The sequence below is a fragment of the Rana temporaria genome, chromosome 13, assembly GCF_905171775.1.
Source record: "Rana temporaria chromosome 13, aRanTem1.1, whole genome shotgun sequence".
Classification (NCBI taxonomy): domain Eukaryota; kingdom Metazoa; phylum Chordata; class Amphibia; order Anura; family Ranidae; genus Rana; species Rana temporaria.
In genome coordinates, this window is record NC_053501.1 from 26,153,596 (window position 1) to 26,174,020 (window position 20,425).

Below are 20,425 nucleotides of genomic sequence, written 5' to 3' on the forward strand. Positions count from 1 at the left end.
CACAACTGCAACTGTACAATTGTCTCTAAGCTGCTTTATAATTGCCAAAAAATGCTTCCTATGTTGTACTAGTCTGTATTGGATTCTAATGGCTGTACCAATAATGCAAGTACCTCTTTTATCTTGGTAGTCCTTTGACCTGCTTTTCATTGTATTTATGTCTTAATACTCAATAGATTTTATTCTTTTAAAAAAATGGGGCATTTAAACCCCAAATAAAAAAGTTCCCCCTCCTTATTTACACCAGTTTGGATTATTATTATACAGGATTTATATAGCGCCAACAGTTTGCGCAGCACTTTAAAAGATGAGGGCAGACAGTACAGTTACAAAACAATTCAATACAGGAGGAATCAGAGGGCCCTGCTCTTTAGAGCTTACAATCTAGGTGTGAACTGACATGTCTGCATTGGTGCTTACCTCTTCTGCTCTTTTTATTCCCACATTACTATCAGGAGAAATTTGAACACCAACCTTCTCCCTGCAGGAAACAAATCAGAACAACATGAGTGCAGGAAAATGATATCTCCTAAACCTGTACAGTTTGTGCAGTGTTAGTTTTCCACCACACATAGTGTTTTGCTTTTAGGCCAAAATGTTACATTTTGGTCTCATCTGACCAGAGCACCCTTTTCCGCATGTTTGCTGTGCCCCCCACATGGCTTCTTACAAACCGCAAATTGGACATATTATGGCTTTCTTTCAACAATGGCTTTCTTCTTGCCACTCTTGTACACACGCTCAGAATTTCCAACAACAAATGTTCGAAGGGAGCTTTTAGTCGGAAATTCCGACCGTATGTAGGCCCCATCGGACATTTGTTGTCGGAATTTCACAATAAAATTGAGTTTGACACTCCTGGTCTATGTAAACCCTAACAATGGACTTCTTGTTAAACTTGCTGATCCTGCCAGAAATCCAGATAGCTGATAACTTCCTGTCTGCTCGACCTCTGCTAAATTATGTCAGTTAGCATTATGCTCTGCTATGTTTGTGGACTGCAAAACACCTCCCTCCAAGTTATGAAGAAGAGCAGCCGGGGAAGTGATATATGTACTATTGCCTTAAAGCAGTGGTTCTCAACCTGGGGGTCGATCGACGATTTGCCAGGGGTCATAGAATCCTGGGCTGTTCCTGAAGCCCGCACTGCTCTCCTAGCCTTTTCGCAGCCACCCAGCAGGGCTGTCCCTGGAGCCTGTGGCCACCCACTCAGCCTCTTTGCAGCTGTTCATTCAGTTCACAGCATAGTGGGGAGAAGAGACTCAAGGTCAGCTGACTGGTGAGGAATGTGAAGTGGGAGGGGCTGAAGGAGACCCTATCTCCTGATTTAGGCATAGGTGTCACTGCTACGAGAGACACCACAAAGACACAGTGAATCCGGGGAGACAGTGAGTAACACTCCCTATGAATATAGTTGCCATTAAAAGTCCCTACTACAGTTCTCAGATCAGCAGGTGACCTTGATCAAGAGCACCTAAGTTGGCTGATCAGAACTCCCCCCCAGCACTGGCACTGACCCCAACCCCCACCAGCACTGCCACTCATCCCTTTCTACCCCCCCCCCCCCCCACACCAAGGAGTAAGAGAAGGAATACAAATAGAGAAGACATGGAAGGGAGAGGAAAAGAGGGGGAGGAAAAAATGAGAGAAAGAATAAGAGAGAGAGGGATGGTGGGGGGGAACAAGAAATTAGCATAGAGAGATAAAAGGGAAAGAAAGGAGAACAAAGATAAAAAGAGTGGCTTATCCCAAAATGTACCATAAGGGGTTTTAATACTGTATGAGTGGAGGGGACTCAGGGAGCGCTAAATGTCCATGGGTTAGGGGTGCAAATTACTTGTCTTGCCTTGGGTGCTGACAACGCAAGCTATGAAAATAATTTTACTATTAGGGGTCCCCACAACTTGGGAAATTTTATCAAGGGGTAACGGCAATAGAAAGGTTGAGAACCACTGCCTTAGAGTGACAATGCTACTCCTTTTATAGACACAGTGCAGTTTGTGTTGTCTATCTAAAATAGGAAGTGTGCTACTGGCAGGATCACTAGGTGAACATAAGGGGGAAAAAACATGAAAATAGAAAAGCAATGCAGGCACTGGTAAGCTGTAATATATTATTTTGCTTTTGGGTTTACAATGTTTTGCCGCTGTATCATACCTGAGTAATATGGCAACACCAGCTTTCCCCAGAAGTTGCCGGGCCACTTCTTCTGCTGTCTCCAAATCAGCATCATATGTCTCCTGCTGGCTGACAATGAAGATAACGGGAAGGCCGAGCTGGAGGTGAACACTTGTGAACTTATCCGGATCTCCGGAAACTTCGCCCTGGAAATACACAGACATCATTTATTTATAAGGTTTAAATGTGCTGGATCACAGCCTTTCATGTAAACCCTCGTCATCCTGTTCTTCAAATGATTATTTTTTATCATAAGAGACCTGGTTGATTTCTTTAAAGCGCTAAAATTGGGAACAGCTACCAAAACAGGTCATGTACTAACAAAATATTACTAAGGAACTCAACACTATACTATGGAGGGATGATTCAGGGCCTTTCACACTGATACATTTTTCCTGTTTTTTTTTCCTCTCATATGGTACTTTGCACACCGTTGTGTTACAGGTGCAGTGCGTTTTGAAAAGACCTGCATGCTGCATTAGTGGTTCGGTAAAAACGCAGCTTCCCATTGAAATGAATGGAAATTGTAGAAAAATGCACTTTTGGTGCGTTTTTCAGTCGCATGTCCATTTTTCACAGGTGCAGGCAACCCAAAAATGCACAGCAAACGCATGTGAAGCACAACAAAACCACAATTTTGCTACATAGCTGTGTGAATGAATGATGCGGCTGTGTGGGCAGAAGCTTCTCCCCGTACTGCTGCCACGTGGGGGGGGGGGGGCATGTTACATGTTCCTAAAGGTGAACCTTTCCTTTAAGCTGCACAAATCTAGTGTGAAGACTATACAGCACAGTGCAGGTTCTTCTTCTTCTGACATTTGGGCTATCCAACATTCTCCGAGATCTGACCAGAAGGGAGATGACACCACCCTCGCCTAGGTGCTGTGGAAGGAAATTGATAAAGGTGAGTATATTATTTAAAGGAGTTGTAAAGGCAGAATGTTTTATATCTTAATGTATTGTATGCATTAAGATCAAAAACCATCTGTGTGTAGCAGCTCCTGAAGCACCTCTAATTACTTACCTGCGCCCCATCGCTCTCCAGCGATGTCCACGAGTGTGTAATCCTCCTGACTGGCTGAGACACAGCAGCGGCGCCATTGGCAGCCAATCAGGAGACAGAGGGGGCAGGGCCAGGTCCGGGCTCCGTGTCTGAATGGATACACGGAGCTCTGGTGCCCCCATAGAGAGCTGCTGGCTGAGGGGGCACTTGATACTCGATTGCACATTCAATATGGTTCATCTTTAGCGCATTGCACTTTTTAGATTTATCACTTGCACATAGCGTCAGCATCTGTTATATATTATGACCATAGCACAGTAATTTTTTAAGATATTTTCCTATTATTAAGCCCAGGTTCACACTGGGTATGATTTGGTACGATTTGAGATGCGATTTCACATGTCAAATCGCATCTCAAATCGGCGGCATTTGCCGGCAATGGCACCGTCCTAATCGGTGCGACGCTGCATCTGTGGCGCTGCACCGATTTTAAAAAGTAGTTCCTGTACTACTTTTTGCGATTTCGGGCCGCGATTTACATTGACATCTGTGCAGAAACCTGCACAGATGTCTCTTAAATCGCGGCCGAAATCAGGACTGTCAGCGGGAGTGAAATCGTGCGAGTTCAGCTGAACTTACACAGCTTCACTCCCGCAGCCCAGTGTGGACCTGGGCTTAAAGTCAGCAGCTACATTATTTGTAGCTGCTGACTCTTAATTTTTAATTTCTAGGGCAGTGTTTCTCAATTTCAGTCCTCAAGGCGCACCAACAGGTCATGTTTTCAGGCTTTCCATTATTTTGCACAGGTGATTTGATCAGTTTCACTGCCTTAGAAATTACCACAGCCGTTTCATCTGAGGGAAATCCTGAAAACATGACCTGTTGGAGCGCCTTGAGGACTGGAATTGAAAAACACTGTTCTTGGGCAGGGGTCTCCAAACATTCTGAACAAATGGCCTGTTTATTGTCCTTCAGACTCTAGGAGGGCTAGACTGTGGCCAGCATGAGTGGAAATTTTCCTGCCATTAGAGGGAGTAAACATCTGGTATTAGGTGGAGGAATGGTGCACCATCATTGGTATCATAGGGAGAAGTAGTGCCCCATTAGTGGTGTCATTGGGAGAAATGGTGCTCCATTGTCAGCGTCAGATGGCAGAATAGTGTCTCGTATCAGTGGAAAAAATTGTGCCCCAAGGGCCAGGTAAAGGCAGGCAAAGGGCCGCATCTGGCCCTTGGGCCGCAGTTTGAAGACCTCTGTTCTAGGTTAAGGCCTCATGTACACCGCTTACTGGTAACTCGCATTTAGCAGCATTTCGTTTACAGACGTTTTTAATTTTAACCAAAAAAAATGAAAAATTCAAACGCTTCTAGACGCAAACGTGGCTAAACGAAGCAATGAAAGCGCAGCTAAACGGACGTTTTTAGATGCCGGTTTCTAGGTGTCAAGTTAAATCATTCAGGAGAGGTGGAACAACGTCCCGTGTATATGAAGCCTAAAGAACCCCTTATAAATAAATAATGCGCTGTGCTCAAACTTACCACCAGGGGGAGCCCCATGACTTTTAGGAAGCGGTGGATGTTGATGGTTGTCAGAGGTTGCGCCATGATCGTCTGGTGACATTTCTGTCTCACACTCATCGCTGACTTACAGTGGTTGAAGACAAGCTTGGCTGATACCTGGCTGGGCTCCTCTGTGCTATATATTTAAACCATACAAAATATAGTTAGTACCTTGCAGAAAATGTTAAATGATGTATTAATGAATACAGAGCTATCAGCATTCTTCTTTTGTCAGCACATGAACTGATTGGCTTCTTTCTCTCACGCTCCAGCTAGGCTGTAAGGGCCTGCAAGAGTCTCAAAGGGGTTGTACCCTTGTGTTAAAAAATAAAATAAAACAAACACGCCTTGTTTTGCACAGAGCAGCCCCGATCCTCCTCTTCTGGGATGCCCCCGCGAGCGCTCCAAGTCCCTCCTCTTCATCGGGTGCCCCCCCACGGTAAGAGTATTCCCTGGGGGCACACGTGCGGGCTCGCTCCCGAATCCCGCCTGTGCGTCCATTGACACAGACAGCGGGATTCTACCCCAAGCCCCGCATCACTGTATTCGATTGACAGCAGCAGGAGCCAATGGCGATGTCCGCCGGCGACCCGCGGTCTCTCCTCAGAGAGATAGAACAGGGATCTGTCAATGTAAACAGAAAGATCCCCGTTTTGTCAGGGAAGTAGCGAAAGATCTGCTGTTCCCCCCACAGTTAGAAACACCTCCCTAGGGAACACTTAACCCCATTCATCGCCCCCTAGTGTTAACCCCTTTCCTACCAGTGACATTTATACAGTAATCAGTGCCCATTTATAGCATGATCCCAAAAAAGTGTCCAATCTGTCTGCCGCAATGTCGCAGTCCCACTAAAAATCGCTGAGCATGCCATTACTAGTAAAAAAATAATAATACTAAAAATGCCATAAGTATATCGCCCATTTTGTAGACGCTATAACTTTTGTGCAAACCAATCAATATACGCTTATTGTTTTTTTTTTTTACAATAGTTGAAGACAAGCTTGGCTGATACCTGGCTGGGCTCCTCTGTGCTATAAAAATATGTAGCAGAATACATATTGGCCTAAAGTGATGAACAAATTAGTTTTCTTTTATTTATTTATTAGCAAAAAGTAAAAAATATATATATATTTTTTTTAATTGTTTCTCTTTTTTTGTTTATTATAGCAACACGTTAAAAATCTAGGCCCGGATTCACGCAGCACTTACGCCGACGTATCTCAAGATACGCCGCGTAAGTGCACATATGCGCAGTCGTATCTATGCGCCTGACTTTGAAAGCAAGATACGCCTGTAAATAGGCTTCATCCGACCGACGAAAGTTTCCTACGCCGTCGTATCGTGGGCGCATATTTACGCTGGCCGCAAGGGGCGCTCCCATTCATTTACGATTCGAATATGCAAATGAGTGAGATACGCCGATTCACGAACGTACTTGCGCCCGGCGCATTAATATACGCGGTTTACGTAAGTCGTACGTCCGGCGTAAAGTTATTCCCCATCTATGAAGCGCAACTCATGCAAAGGTATGGACCAGGGAACAGCCGTCGTATTTTACGTTGTTTACGTAGTAGTACGTGAATAGGGCTGGGCGTAGGTTACGTTCACGTCGTAGGCAGTGATTCGATGTATCTTAGGGAGTATTTTCGACGCGATTCTGAGCATGCGCACTGGGATGCGTCCACGGGACGGCGCATGCGCCGTTTGTTCGGCCCATCATTTGCATGGGGGTCACGCTTCATTTAAATGGATCACGCCCACTTCCACCTACTTTGAATTAGGCCAGCTTACGCCTACGAATTTACGTTACGCCGGCAAGTACTGGGAGCAAGTACTTTGTGAATACTGTGCTCGCCGCTCTGCGCTACGTCGGCGTAGCGTATATTCGATACGTTACGCCGGTATAACTATGCGCCGCTGTATGTGAATCCGGGCCATAGATTTTTTTTTCAAAATTGTTGTTCTTTTTTTATTTATAGCGTAAAAAACAAAAAAAAAAACGCAGAGATTATCAAATACCACCAAAAGAACTCTCTATTTGTAGGAACAAAAATTACATAAATTTTGATTATATACAGTCCCGCGCGACTGCGCAATTGTCAGTTAAAGCGACGCAGTGTCGTATCGTAAAAAGTGGCCTGGTCATTAAGGGGGCAAATCCTTCCGGGTCTGAATTGTTTAATTTAATAGTCAAGCTCATCTAAATCCATCTAAATCTGAAAGTCTAGCACTACCCACACCCAAACTGGCAATGCTGCTGTCCAAATGTGTCTCCACTGCTCATTCATCCAGAGTGGAGACACCCTAAGATGGAAAGTGTGTTACTGGCCAGATCACATAGAGAGAATAAAGGGGGAAAAAAAGAAATCTAATGCAGCCACCACATTTAATTAGTAAGCTGTAATATATTACATTTTGGTTTTTGGATTTAATACTGCTTTAAACACCAAAGCCAGCTGCTATGACTTTAAAACTAGAACAAAATGTACTGTCATTTCTATTTTTTTTTTTTAATTGGGTGTTTGGCATTAATGCAGATATTAATATAATTACTTGTTTTTAGCTTTCTATGCATTATAATTCAGGAAACACTTTTTCTTCCAGGAAAATGAATACAAAAAATGTGATTAAGTGGTTAAAAAGTCTCAAAAACAAGCGAAAGACATGAAAAAAACAATTATGAACTTTAAGCCTAGGTTCACACTGCTGCGAATTCAAAATCGCGGTAAAATGCGCGATTTTACCGCGATTTCGCGGCCGCGATTTTACTGCGATTTCGCGGCCGCAATTTCAGCCGCAATTTAATGTAAATCGCGGCCCGAAATCGCAAAAAGTAGTACAGGAACTACTTTTTGAAATCGTAGATGCGGCGTCGCACTGATTAGGACAGTGCCATTGCCGACAATTGCTGCCGATTTGAGATGCGATTTGACATGTCAAATCGCATCTCAAATCGTTCCAAATCGTACCCAGTGTGAACCAGGGCTAAACACAAATCCTTTTAACCAGCTCCATTTGTTTGCTTCAGAATATGATTTTTATTTTAGGATGAAGCAAGCATGACCTCTGCTGGACAACCGTGGAACACACACAGGGAAAAGAGCAACTTCCAGCAAAAGGGCAATCCTTTCATTGAACTGCAAATACACATCTGTGCTAAAGTCAGAAAGCTTGTTCAATGTACCCTAAAGCCCCACTCTAGCAGACATTCTTCAATTATTACGAGGGTTATATTTGTTGTCATGAAACTAACGTTTGTATCTGGTGGGAAGACTGTGACAGGGTAGGGTAGAGAATTGAATCTCTAAAAGTTAAAGGGGTTGTAAAGGTAAATTTTTTCCTAAATAGCTTCCTTTACCTTAGTGCAGTCCTCCTTCACTTACCTCATCCTTCCATTTTGCTTTTAAATGTCCTTATTTCTTCTAGGAAATCCTCACTTCCTGTTCTTCTGTCTGTAACTCCACACAGTAATGCGAGGCTTTCTCCCTGGTGTGGAGTGTCATGCTCGCCCCCTCCCCTGGACTACAGGAGAGTCAGGACGCCCACTAACACACAGCTCCTTTCTCTTTCTGCAACGTAGAGAGTGTCCTGACTCTCCTGTATTCCAAGGGAGGGGGCCGAGCACGACACTCCACACCAGGGAGAAAGCCTTGCATTACTGTGTGGAGTTACAGACAGAAGAACAGGAAGTGAGGATTTCTCAGAAGAAATAAGGACATTTAAAAGCAAAATGGAAGGATGAGGTAAGAGAAGGAGGACGGCACTAAGGTAAAGGAAGCTTTTTAGGGGGGAAAAAAATACGTTTACAACCCCTTTATTAAGTAGAGGGTAATATTATTACCGTATTTATCGGCGTATACCGCACATTTTTTTCCCCCTTAAAACAAGGGGAAAATCGTGGGTGCGCGATATACGCCGATACCCGCGCTCAGTTTGAATGCCTGGGCCAACATATACCAAGTGCAATACACTCGGCTACTTTCGGCCAGGCTCGGCTTCGCTCGTGCTCACGTATAAACGTCACAGAGCGTGAGCACGAGCGAAGCCGAGCCTGGCCGAATGTAGCCGAGGGTACTGCACGACGGTATATGCAGGCAGGGCCGGCCTTTGCGTTGTGCGGGTTGTGCGATCGCACAAGGCGCCTTGAACAATACGGGCGCCGTGCGGCTGTCACATCTCGCCAAGGCACTTGAGGGAAGGGACTGTGAAAAAAAAATGTGACAGACCACTCCCATCGCACGGGACCGCTGAGTTGAATGGGCGGGCCATCAGCTCTCCATAGAACATCGTATGCAGACTGCCTCCAAGCAGCAGCGTGAGTGTTCTCCCTGTCCCTGCTGCTCTGTGAGCTGGTTCCGCCCCCTCCACCTCTTACATCTCTCACTGCAAGTCAGTGCGATCTCATCTCTCCTCACATCCCTCGTTGCCACCCCTCACCCCCCTCACCTGTCCTCAGTCATGGCGGGGTCCGGCTGGAGATACATGCTTTTAAGCTGGAGCCAGAGAAGTTACTGCAAGCAAGTTCACCAAGAGATCAGATGCGGGGGGGGGGGGGGGATGTGGACTGTGGAGGGAGTTGGAGCATTCTAAAGTCCAGCCTGGACACTGACATGGCTGGGGGGGCTTCTATACATTGAGGGGGGCTGAGATTTCCCTGGACTCCCCCCTGTACTGGGAACATCCCATATGTGAGGAAGTGACAGGAACCCAGCATGGGAAAGGGGGAGTCCTGGACATGCTGGGACTTGTAGTGACTGTGTGGCAATCCCTAATTCAGTGCCACAAGAGGTTCAGATGAATGTGCTAAAAACATAAGGTACACCCATAACAGAGATCATTAGCACACTACTGGATTATATTACAACTAAGAACACCAGTGCTGCACATTATTAAAAATGTGCAAACAAAGCAGAATAAACTGATAAAAATAAAAAATTCCTTATATACAGATCAAATACATCAATAAAGTTCAAGTGAATGTGCACATAACAAATAAATACAACAAAACAACCTTAACCTACTGGATATTGCAACTAAAAGCACCAGTGCTGTAAAAAATCTTGATGTGAGGTGAGCTGTTAGTACATAAGGAGTGATCACACCGTCATATATGCATTTCTATCACCGCTGGGATCTGTTTGATGGATTTATTTGCTTGGACACATTGATGTGGGATGTGAAACACAAAAAAGGACACTTTATTGAGGAACTTTATTATCCTATGAAATATATTTGGTTTATCTATTTATTCACCATATTTGCACATATTTAGATGTTTTACAGCACTGGTGCATTTGGTTGCAGTACCCAGCAGGGGCATCTTATTTGGATATTGCTACTACATGAACTTTATCTGCATGTGGAATTATCTTGCTTTGTTTGCACAATTTTCTATATTTGCAGCACTGGTGCTTTTGGGTGCAATATCCAGTAGGGTACTATTGATTTTTATGTCTTATATATTTATTTGTTATTTGCCGCGTTGATCATCTATATAGAAAAAGGTATGTCCCACTAGCATTTTTAAAAAACAAACGCCGATTCTCATTCTACTAAATAGCCTAAATGCAATTAAATTTTTTTTTTTTTTTTTAGGTGAACCTCCACTTTAAGCATTGCACATAGCAAAACATGGCCTATCATGAAAGGGGGGTAAATCTTACAGAGGTCCAATTTTTTGCCCAGAGTTTATTTATACTTCAGGCAGTCTGTGATTGGTCTGTACTGGTACCATGTACCCCCGGCTATGTCTGCACCTCTGTCATATGGAAAACTCCTACAGAGGATCACTTCATGTTTGTGACACCCCAGGTTTATTGCCTGAAGTATAAATAAACTCTGGGCAAAAAAAATTCACGGTTTAACCACGTGACCTCTGGAAGATTTACCCCCCCCCCCTCCATGACAGGCCATTTTTTGCGATGTGCACTGCATAACTTAACAACTGCGTGGTCATGCGACGCTGTACACAAATACAATTTGTAATTTTTTTTTCTCTGTGATATTTGATCACCTCTGCGTTATTTTATTTTTTCCATGTTTTTTTTTTTTTTTTTTTTAACAAAAGACCAAATTTGAAAAAAAAAAAAATGTTTTACTTTCTGCTATATAACATATCCAATTTTTTAAACGTTTTTTCATAAATTTAGGCCAGGGGTCTCCAAGTTTTCTAAACAAAGGGCTGGTTTACTGTGCTTCAGGCTTCAGGAGGGCCAGACTGTGGCCATTTGGAGTACAAAATGTCCTGATGTCAGTGGGGAAAAAACAATGCTCCATCTTTGGTGTCAATGGGAGAAATTGTGCCCCATAATTGGTGTCAATGGGAGTAATGGTTGCCCCATAATCGGTGTTGTCAGGAGAAATTGTGTCCCATCATTGGTGTCATTGAGAGAAATTGTGCCCCATTATCGGTGTCATTGGATGAATTGTGCCCCATCATTGGTGGCAGTAGGAGGAATTGTACCCAAGGGCCGGAATAAAAGCAAGCAAAGGCCACATCTGGCTCCCTGGCCGCAGTTTGGAGACCTCTGATTTAGGTCAATGTTGTTGGTACAAAATATCCTAATAAGTGTCTACAAACTATGGGATATATTTATGGAATTTTTTTTTCTAGTAATGGCGGAGATCAGCGGCTTATAGCAGGGCTGCGATATTGTGACTGACAATCTGATACTTTGTGAGACCCAGTGACACTAATACAGTGATCACTGTACTAATGACACTGGCTGGCAAGGGGTTAATCATCTAGGGCAGGGGTCTCCAAACTTATTAAACAAAGGGCCAGTTTACTGTCCTTCAGACTTTAGGGGGCTGGACTGTGGCCACTGGAAATAGCAAAAATGTTCCGGTATCAGGAGTAAACAGGAGTAAAAAATGCCATGTTTTTTGGTGTCAGTAAGAGGAGGAATTGTGCCCCTTTGTTGGTGTTATTAGAAGGAAATTGGGCCCCATTGTTGGTGTCATTAGGAGGAATTGTGCCCCATTGTTGGTGTCATATGGAGGAATTGTGCCCCATAGTTGCTGTCATTAGGAGGCCTTGTGGCCCATTGTAGGTGTCATTAGGAGGAATTGTGGCCCATTTTTTATGTCACAAGATGAAATATTGCCCCAAGGGCTAGATAAAAGCAAGAAAAGGGCCACATCTGGCCCCTGGGCCGCAGTTTGGAGACCCCCTGATCTAGGGCAATTAAAGGCTTAACTGTTACTTGAGCGTTATTCGAGCGTTATTCAAGCAAAGCCTCATCTGCAATCCCAATGTGCTGGTAAAGCACCACTAAGACCCTAACGTTTTAGAATGTTTTTGCAGTGCCTCAGTGTGAAAGGGTAAGGCGTTTTTACAGCGCTTTCAATTCATTTCAATGGAGAGGGGCGTTTTTGGAGCGTCTTTTTTTCAGTGCCCAAAATCTGCTCCAAAGATGCTGCTTGCAGGACTCCGTGTGAAAGGTCCATTGAGACGCACTTAAATTGTCTGTTTGTTTATTAAAACAAATTATTTGTTACAAATATTTTTTTTCTCTTTGTGTATGTTTAGGTGACCAGGGGGCGAGGGGGTGAAGATGGGGGGGGGGGGCGCCACAAGATTAGCTCGCACAGGGCGCCTGAACACCTAAGGCCGGCCCTGTATGCAGGCATTCAAACTGAGCGTGGGAAGCGGCGATTCGACGGGTAACAGCGCGGGAGAACCCGGGAGGACACCACTGAAGCCGCAGACGGACGCCGGACCCGACGAGGAGGACACCACCGAAGCCACAGACGGACGCCGGACCCGACGAGGACACCACCGAAGCCGCAGATGGACGCCGGACCCGACGAGGAGGACACCACCGAAGCTGCAGGCGGATGCCGGACCCGACGAGGCCGCCGCGCAAGACACCAAAACTGTAAGTACTAAAATGTTTTTTTTACAGGAATGCGGGTCCACATTAGGGGTGCGCGCTATACGCCGGAGCGCGCAATACCCCGATAAATACGGTAATTCGATTTTAATATTTAATTTTTTTTTTAATAAAAGAATAAAAGTAAAGTCTTGGAAAAATACCTTGATGATGTAAAACTGAGATGGAGACAATAAATGAATAAAAATACTGAATAAGTCTCTCGCTAGAGTTTACTGAAGTGGTAATAAAAAGAAAAAAAGAAACTAACGTTTGTAGAAAGCAGTGAATACACCACACAAAAGATAACAGAGTCCAGAAAAGTTTTACTGAAATTGGCAAAAAAGAAAACCAACACGTTTCTGAGGTTTAGACAACCCCCCTTCATCAGGGCTAATATAGAATGGAAAATGGCTGGACTCAATAGGATATTGATGCCATTTCTATATACAGAATCAGGTATCAGCTAAACCAGCGGTCATCAATCCTGTCCTCAGGGACCACTAACAGGCCAGGTTTTATGTATTACTACGGGCTCTCGCGCAGGGGAGCCGACCTGCCGCCGTAAAATGACGGTGGCTGGTCGGCAAGTAGTTAACAGGAATTATGCAAATATAAAAATGTCTTAATAGGTGGGTGTCAGTTGGGAAGGCTGTATTTACTGTACATGCAGACCACCCTAAATAACACCCACGTGCGATGCTGAGCCTCCATAGTTTCAAAAACTGAAATTCAGTGAATGAAAGAGATGGACCAGGAACAATCAGGATAGATGATGCTGTATATCCTCCAGACAGAAAATGAGGTGGGCTCTATGGGCCAGATTCACGTAGAATCGCGGCGGCGTAACTTATCCTAGATAAGTTACACCGCCGCAATTTTTCATCGCAAGTGCCTGATTCACCAAGCACTTGCGATGAAAACTACGCCCGCGGCCTCCGGCGTAAGGCGGGCCAATTTAAATGGGCGTGTGCCATTTAAATTAGGCGCGCGCCCGCGCCGGACCTACCGCGCATGCTCCGTTTCCGAACTCCCGCCGTGCTTTGCGCGCCGTGACGTAATTTTTTTGAACGGCGACGCGCGTAGCGTACTTCCGTATTCCCGGACGGCTTACGCAAACGATGTTGATTTTTAAATTTCCACGCGGGAACGACGGCCATACTTTAGACAGCAATACACTTGCTGACTAAAGTTAAGGCACCAAAAAAAAAGTGTAACTTTGCGACGGGAAACTTGACTAGCGGCGACGTAGCGAACGCGAAAAACCATTGTGGATGCGCCGTAACTCCTAATTTGCATACCCGACGCTGGTTTACGACGCGAACTCCCCCCATCGGCGGCCGAGGTACTGCATCCTAAGATCCGACAGTGTAAAACAATTACACCTGTCGGATCTTAGGGATATCTATGCGTAACTGATTCTATGAATCAGCCGCATAGATAGAAACAGGGATACGACGGCTTATCAGCAGATACGCCTGCGTATCCCTTTTGTGAATCTGGCCCTATCTGTCTTGCTGCAGCTTTTAATTCCCATTGTGAGAAGCTCACAGTGTGCAGTGAAATCAGAAATAAGCATTTTCAGTACAAAGGAGGAGCCTGCACAACTGTATAAAACTGGGGGGAAGGCAGGGATGGACTGGCCATTGGGACTAAAGGGAGTTTCCCGGTGGGCCGATGGCTCGGTGGGCCGGCTTCAGTGACAGTGGACTGCCGCCCCCCTCCACTCCTCTATCTCTCCCTCCCGGCAGCGCTCACCTGGGGGGAACAAAGAAGCAGGGGAGGACCAGAGGAGCAGGGGGGATGACAGAGGAGCATGGGGGGGAGGGGACAGACAGCTGACTCAACAGCTATGGCCTGGGAGTTTCTCACTTCTGCCTAATCTGTCCCTTAAGGGGGGGGCACCAAACTGATTCTTTGCTACGGGTGAAATAATGTCTAGCTTCTCCACTGGTACTGCCTATAAGAGTACCAGTACCAGCCGTTCTACTCTAATAAAGTAGAAAGGCTAGTGGCTAGTGAAGGTAGAGAGGGGGGAGCTTGGGTGGCTGGGGGGGGGGGGGGGTGCGGAAGTTGTCTGGCGGCCAGGGGAGAGACCTGTCAAAGTGGGCCAGTCTGGATGAAGTCCAGGGCCAAATTTCTGTCCCAGTCCAGCCCTGGGGGAAGGCAGGAGTTCAGCTTTAATTTGGCTTTCCCACTCATTCCAATGCATTTTGTTAAAAATGGTGAAATCTCAAAGAAATTTCCAATGATATTCATAAAAATTTTCAGTAAAAAAACGTGCATACCTCATACTCTTCAATAAACTGGATTCTGTAGTCAGAACAAACTGGTGGTTTGACCCGTGTATGAAAACTGCTTCCATCACTGACCGATGCTCTGAAAGAAGAACAGATGAACAATAAGGGCCAAGTCACACTGAGGTGACAGATATTATACTGCATGGTAAAACGTGTCACCACAGGGACACACAGAAAACAATTGTTTTCTATGTGACCCATTCACACTGCAACACAGCGTGCTGCGACCTGAATAGCACTGCAATGTCAGGCAGCACAGCGCATCGCACTGCCTGATACTGCAGTGAATGAAGGGCGCATTTTGTACACTTCAAATAAAGCTGGTACAAAAAAAAGGGACAGTGCAATGTGCTAAATCATGCACCACACTGCCCCCTACCCAGCCGGAAATGCAGTCCTGTGCGGTTTCTTTTTCTGCATCAAAAATGCATGGAAAGTAGGTTATTTGGTCTTTAAAGTGGTTGTAAACCCACTTTTGTAAATAGCATACTAGCTCATTATGTAATACTCACTTTGGATTGAAGCCCCCGCTGCGGTGCCCGACACAGCACCGGCCGGCGACATGTCATCCCGGGGGTTGCTTCCGTGTATCTGGTGCTGTGATTGGCCAGAGACACGATAACTTCACTACAGCGCCTGTGTGCGGGACCTGCCGGTAACGACACAGTCACTGAAAGCAACGGCACGTACGTCCCATTGCTTCAGTGCGCGTGCCGCATGTCCCTGATTACATCGGCACATGCAAATACAGGGGGATATCTCCTAACCCGTGCAGGTTTAGGAGATATACAGGGTAGCTACAGGTAAGCCTTATTATAGGCTTACCTGTAGGAAAAAGTGTGTTTATAAGGGCTTACAACCACTTAAATGGGATAGTTCACACCAGTGCTTGCAGTTCCAGTGCATTCGTGTTCCAGAAAAAAGTAGAAGATGTTGCATTTTCCTGCACTGGACTGTACTGGAATGCTGTAAAAAGCATCAAAAATTCACCGGAACGCACTGGAACACACATGTCCCTATTTAGGTTTTGAGCCCTTTCACAATGCCAGCACCCGAAAAATGCTGGTAAAACGCCGCTAAAACTTCAAGCACTAGCAGGGTTCTTTTAACCCCTGCTAGTGGCCAAATAAAGGGTTAAAAGCGCCCACAAAGAGCCGCTGCCAAGGTGCTTAGCAAGCACTTCCCATTGATTTCAATAGGAAGGGGCGCTTTAGGAGCGGTGTATTCAACGCTCCCAAAGCGCTGCAAAGAAGCTGCTTACAGGACTTTTTTTGATGTCCTGCCAGCGCAGCGCCTCAGTATGAAAGCACTGGGATTGCAGATGAGGCTTCTTTCAGGAGCTTTACAGGCGCTATTTTTATCACTAAAGCGCCTGAAAAACACCTCCAGTGTGAAAGGGGTCTTAAGAAAAAAGAGGGGGGAAAAACGCACTGGACTGCTTCAAAAACGCACTGGAACGCATTGCAGAAAAGCATCTGGAATGACTTGAAATGCGCTTCTATGGTGTGAACTGCCCCTCAAGCTAAAACAGAAACTGAACCCAGGGATGAAAGAGCTGCAGAAACTAAACTTTCTTTCTAAAGTAAAATTGCAGTCAGATCAATTACCGTATTTATCGGCGTATAACGCACACTTTTTTCCCCTTAAAATCAGTGGAAAATCGTGGGTGCGCGTTATTCGCCGATTCTCGCTGTCTCAGAGCGCTGCCGACAAAGACAGAGCCGAGCCGAGTGTACTGGGCACTCGGCTCGGCTCCGCCCGCAGCCACGCAAGAGGAGCCGAGAGAAGATGAGAGAAGCCTAGAGGAGCCGAACACACCGGAAATCTGGCTCTTCACAGCTCGACCGAGGCGCCAAACTCAAACACACAACGCTGCAACCCGACAGACGCCGGACAAGGCCGCCGATGGACGCGACGCCGGGCAAGACAGCAGACGGACACCGACAAGGCTGGACGGACCCCGCGCAAGGCCGCCGATGGACGCCGGGCAAGACATCCAAAATGTAAGTTTTTTCCTTAAACTTCCCTTCTAAGCTTGGGGTGCGCATTATACGCCGGCGCGCTGTATACGCCGATAAATACGGTAGTTCAAAAATGAATTATTAGGTGTTAGAATCCATGTGAGGTTCTAATTGGGGGGACTTCATATTAATGGCCCCGGCTTTGGAACGGGACGTCTAACAAGTTCATATAGTGTGTGTGACTGTTCAATGTCCATAAAATTCTGACCATATAGTGTATGTATTTCAACTCATCTGATTGGTTGTATTTGTTCACTATTTGCATTACCTGGTGTTCCCACTGCCTGGACGTAGACAAAAATAAAGTTTTTCTTCCCTTTTATGGCATCTTCTAAGTTTTGAAGTTCCAATATAGAGGTGATATATTTTACTTTATTATAAAGCAAAACACTAAAAGAAAATGGATGAGAAAGGTAAAAGGAGAAAATAATTGTAATTTAAAAACATTACCAACATACAAGCTGATTCACTTTTACCGTTTTACCTTGTCAAGTTTCAGATAAAGAATTTAAAGCGGAACGTTACCCATAACAACTTGATAAAAATAACAAGGAACATACATTCCACATTAATAATTATGCCACCAAAATTGGGGTGTGCTGTAAATTGCTTCTGGCATTGCTCCTATTTCTTCTTGCTGGAGGCCGCCATCTTGCTAAGGCCCAGAGCCCCTGAGCAGCAGTAAATCATAAAGCGGAACTAAACCCATCGAATATAACTGTTTCAAAAAACAGTTCGGCCCTGTACACACGGTCGGTCCATCAGATGAGAACGGTCCGAAGGCCCGTTTTCATCAGTTAACCGATGAAGCAGACTGATGGTCTGATGTGCCTACACACCATCAGTTAAAAAAACGATCGAGTCCAACGCGGTGGCGTAAAACACAACGACATGCAGAGGAAAATGAAGTTCAATGCTTCCAAGCATGCGTCGACTTGATTCTGAGCATGCGCGGGTCTTGAACCCATGCTTTTGCGTACTAACCATCGGTTTTGACCTATCGGTTAGGCATCCATCGGTTGAATTTTAAAGCAAGTTCTACATTTTTGGACCAAAGGATAACTGACCGATGGGGCCCACACACGGTCGGTTTGGACTGATGAAACTGAACTTCAGTCCGTTTTCATCGGTTTTGTCCAATCGTGTGTACAGGGCCTCACACTCCTGAAAATTCCGGGATTGCTAACTGTCACATTTGCTTGTCTCCTCAACTAAACTGTCAAACCATCAAATGGCTGGTGTCATAACTGATCACACCATGGCAGCACCATGGCAATGTCAGATTAAACAGAAGCAGCTTCCTTGGCTGTAAAAGATAGGTGCGCTTGCAGGACGGTAAAAAAAAAAAAAGTCCTGCTAGCAGCATTTTGGAGCGGTGAAGGAGCGGTGTGTATACCACTCCTGCCCATTGAAATCAATGGGCACCACGGCTATACCGCTGGCAAAGGGGCCTTAATAAAAGTCTCATAGTGTCATAATTTTTAAATACAGTAAAAACAGAAGCAATAATAGCCATTACACTCAAATGTAATAGTGCCTGGCCTGGCACTAGGTGTAAACAGCGTGTGAGTCAGCTGATCCCTGGGGGTAACTGTTTTTTTGGTATACATTTTAGCAAACAGGAAATTTAATTGGTGTACAGGGTATTGGCGCTGCTTAGGTTTGCTAATTTATATGTTAGCGCTTCCGTGCCTTTTTTAATGGTATATCTTCAGTGAGACCAAAGTGTTAAAAAAAATGTTTGAAAAAATATAATGGAAAAGTGTCGGGCACCTAGATAGGGTGGGCTCATAAGATGAGCTTCCCGTGATACTGGGTCCCCTTTTTTATGAGTGTTGGTGATCAAAAAATAATAAAGTGCGCCCTCCAATGGGCTGGTGATTATTGAATACGTGTGCATAACCACATGAACTTGAACCAAACCAGTGTACACACGTGAGAAATCTGTTTGTTTGCTTTTCAGACTGGGAACACTCACTATTTATGTTATATTTGGATGTGCATCAGTACACACATTGGAGGAAGCAGAAATTTATTTTTGAGTTGATATTTGTTTTTTCTGTTTATTTACATATATATATATAATTGTTGATACATACATATATATATATATATATATATATATATATATATATATATATTTTCCTATAATGTATAACAATTGTTACTAGTAACGTTTCAATCACTTGGAAAGACACTTCACATTTTCAGAGGCCTTTAGGAGGGATATTGAGTGAGCTGAATTGGCCACAACACATATGATTTTAGCTCATTAGTGCACACGTATTCAGTAATCACCAGCCCATTGGAGGGCGCACTTTATTATTTTATGATCATCACTCATCTTATGAGCCCACCCTATCTAGGTGCCCGACACTTTTCCATTATATATTTTTTCAAAAAATGTTTTTAACACTTTGGTCTCACTGAAGATATACCATTAAAAAAGGCACGGAAGCGCTAACATATAAATTAGCAAACCTAAGCAGCGCCAATACCCTGTACACCAATTAAATTTCTTGCAATTCACCTCTCATTTGGGGGGCCAATCAGGGGGCAGCAGCTCATTTACCCAGTCCTAGCGCAGAAGTACAACAAACTTACATTTTCGCAAACAGGTTCCACTGTCCATTTACACTGGACTACGTTCCGATCCACCTAAACGCAAGAGGACAGATCCCTTTCTGTTTTTTATTAGCGGACCGGGTTGGAGGAAGACAGGTGTAAACGGACATACACTATGGGCCAGATCCTCAAAAGGGATACGCCGGCGTATCTACTGATACGCCGTCGTATCCCTGTTTTTATCTTTGGAACTGATCCACAGAATCAGTTTCCAATAGATAGGGAGAAGATCCGACATGTGTAAGGGACTTACACTGCCGGATCTTAGTACCGCATCCGCCGCTGGGGGCATTTCGTGTCGAAATGCCGCGTCGGGTATAAAAATTAGCACTTACGGAGATCCACGAAGCTTTTCAGCTTCGTTTTTTCTCCGTAAGTATTAGTTTGCAAACGCAAAATTAGGGCTGCTTTTACAAAGTGTAAAGTTAGTACACCTTGTAAAAGTAGACCCTTCTTTCCCGCGACGCTGTTATTTTTTTTTTTTTCTTTTTCCCGCCGTATCTTTTTTTTTCCCGACGCAACTTTTTTTACCCGGCGCAATTCACAAAACTCGGCGTAACATAAAACCGCGCAATGCACGTCGGGAAAATGACGTCGTGAGCATGCGCAGTACGGCCAGCGCGGGAGCGCGCTTAATTTAAATGGGACTCGCCCCATTTGAATAGGAACACCTTGCGCCGGCCGGATTTAAGTTACACAGCCGAAAATTTCTAGGTAAGTGCTTTGTGGATCGGGCACTTAGGTAGAAATTTTCCGGCAGTGTAACTTAAATGGGAATATTTAAGTTACGGCGGCTGGCTGTGGATCTGGCCCTATATTATCAAAAGTATTGGGACTCCTGCCTTACACGCACATAATGGCATCC

At 44.8% G+C, this 20,425-nt stretch overlaps 1 protein-coding gene across 3 annotated transcripts in view; it reads right to left on the bottom strand.

Moving 5' to 3' along the window:
• The window catches only part of TXNDC16 (thioredoxin domain containing 16), a 108,420-nt gene that overhangs the window by 64,580 nt on the left and 23,415 nt on the right, over window positions 1-20,425 (bottom strand). For all 3 annotated transcript variants that reach the window (XM_040333837.1, XM_040333836.1, XM_040333835.1), the window contains 5 exons: window positions 17,204-17,325; window positions 14,903-14,993; window positions 4,720-4,876; window positions 2,158-2,324; window positions 421-481 (listed from right to left, as the gene is read on the bottom strand). In XM_040333837.1, the coding sequence (XP_040189771.1) occupies window positions 421-481; window positions 2,158-2,324; window positions 4,720-4,876; window positions 14,903-14,993; window positions 17,204-17,325 (598 nt within the window). The remainder of the gene's footprint in view (window positions 1-420; window positions 482-2,157; window positions 2,325-4,719; window positions 4,877-14,902; window positions 14,994-17,203; window positions 17,326-20,425) is intronic.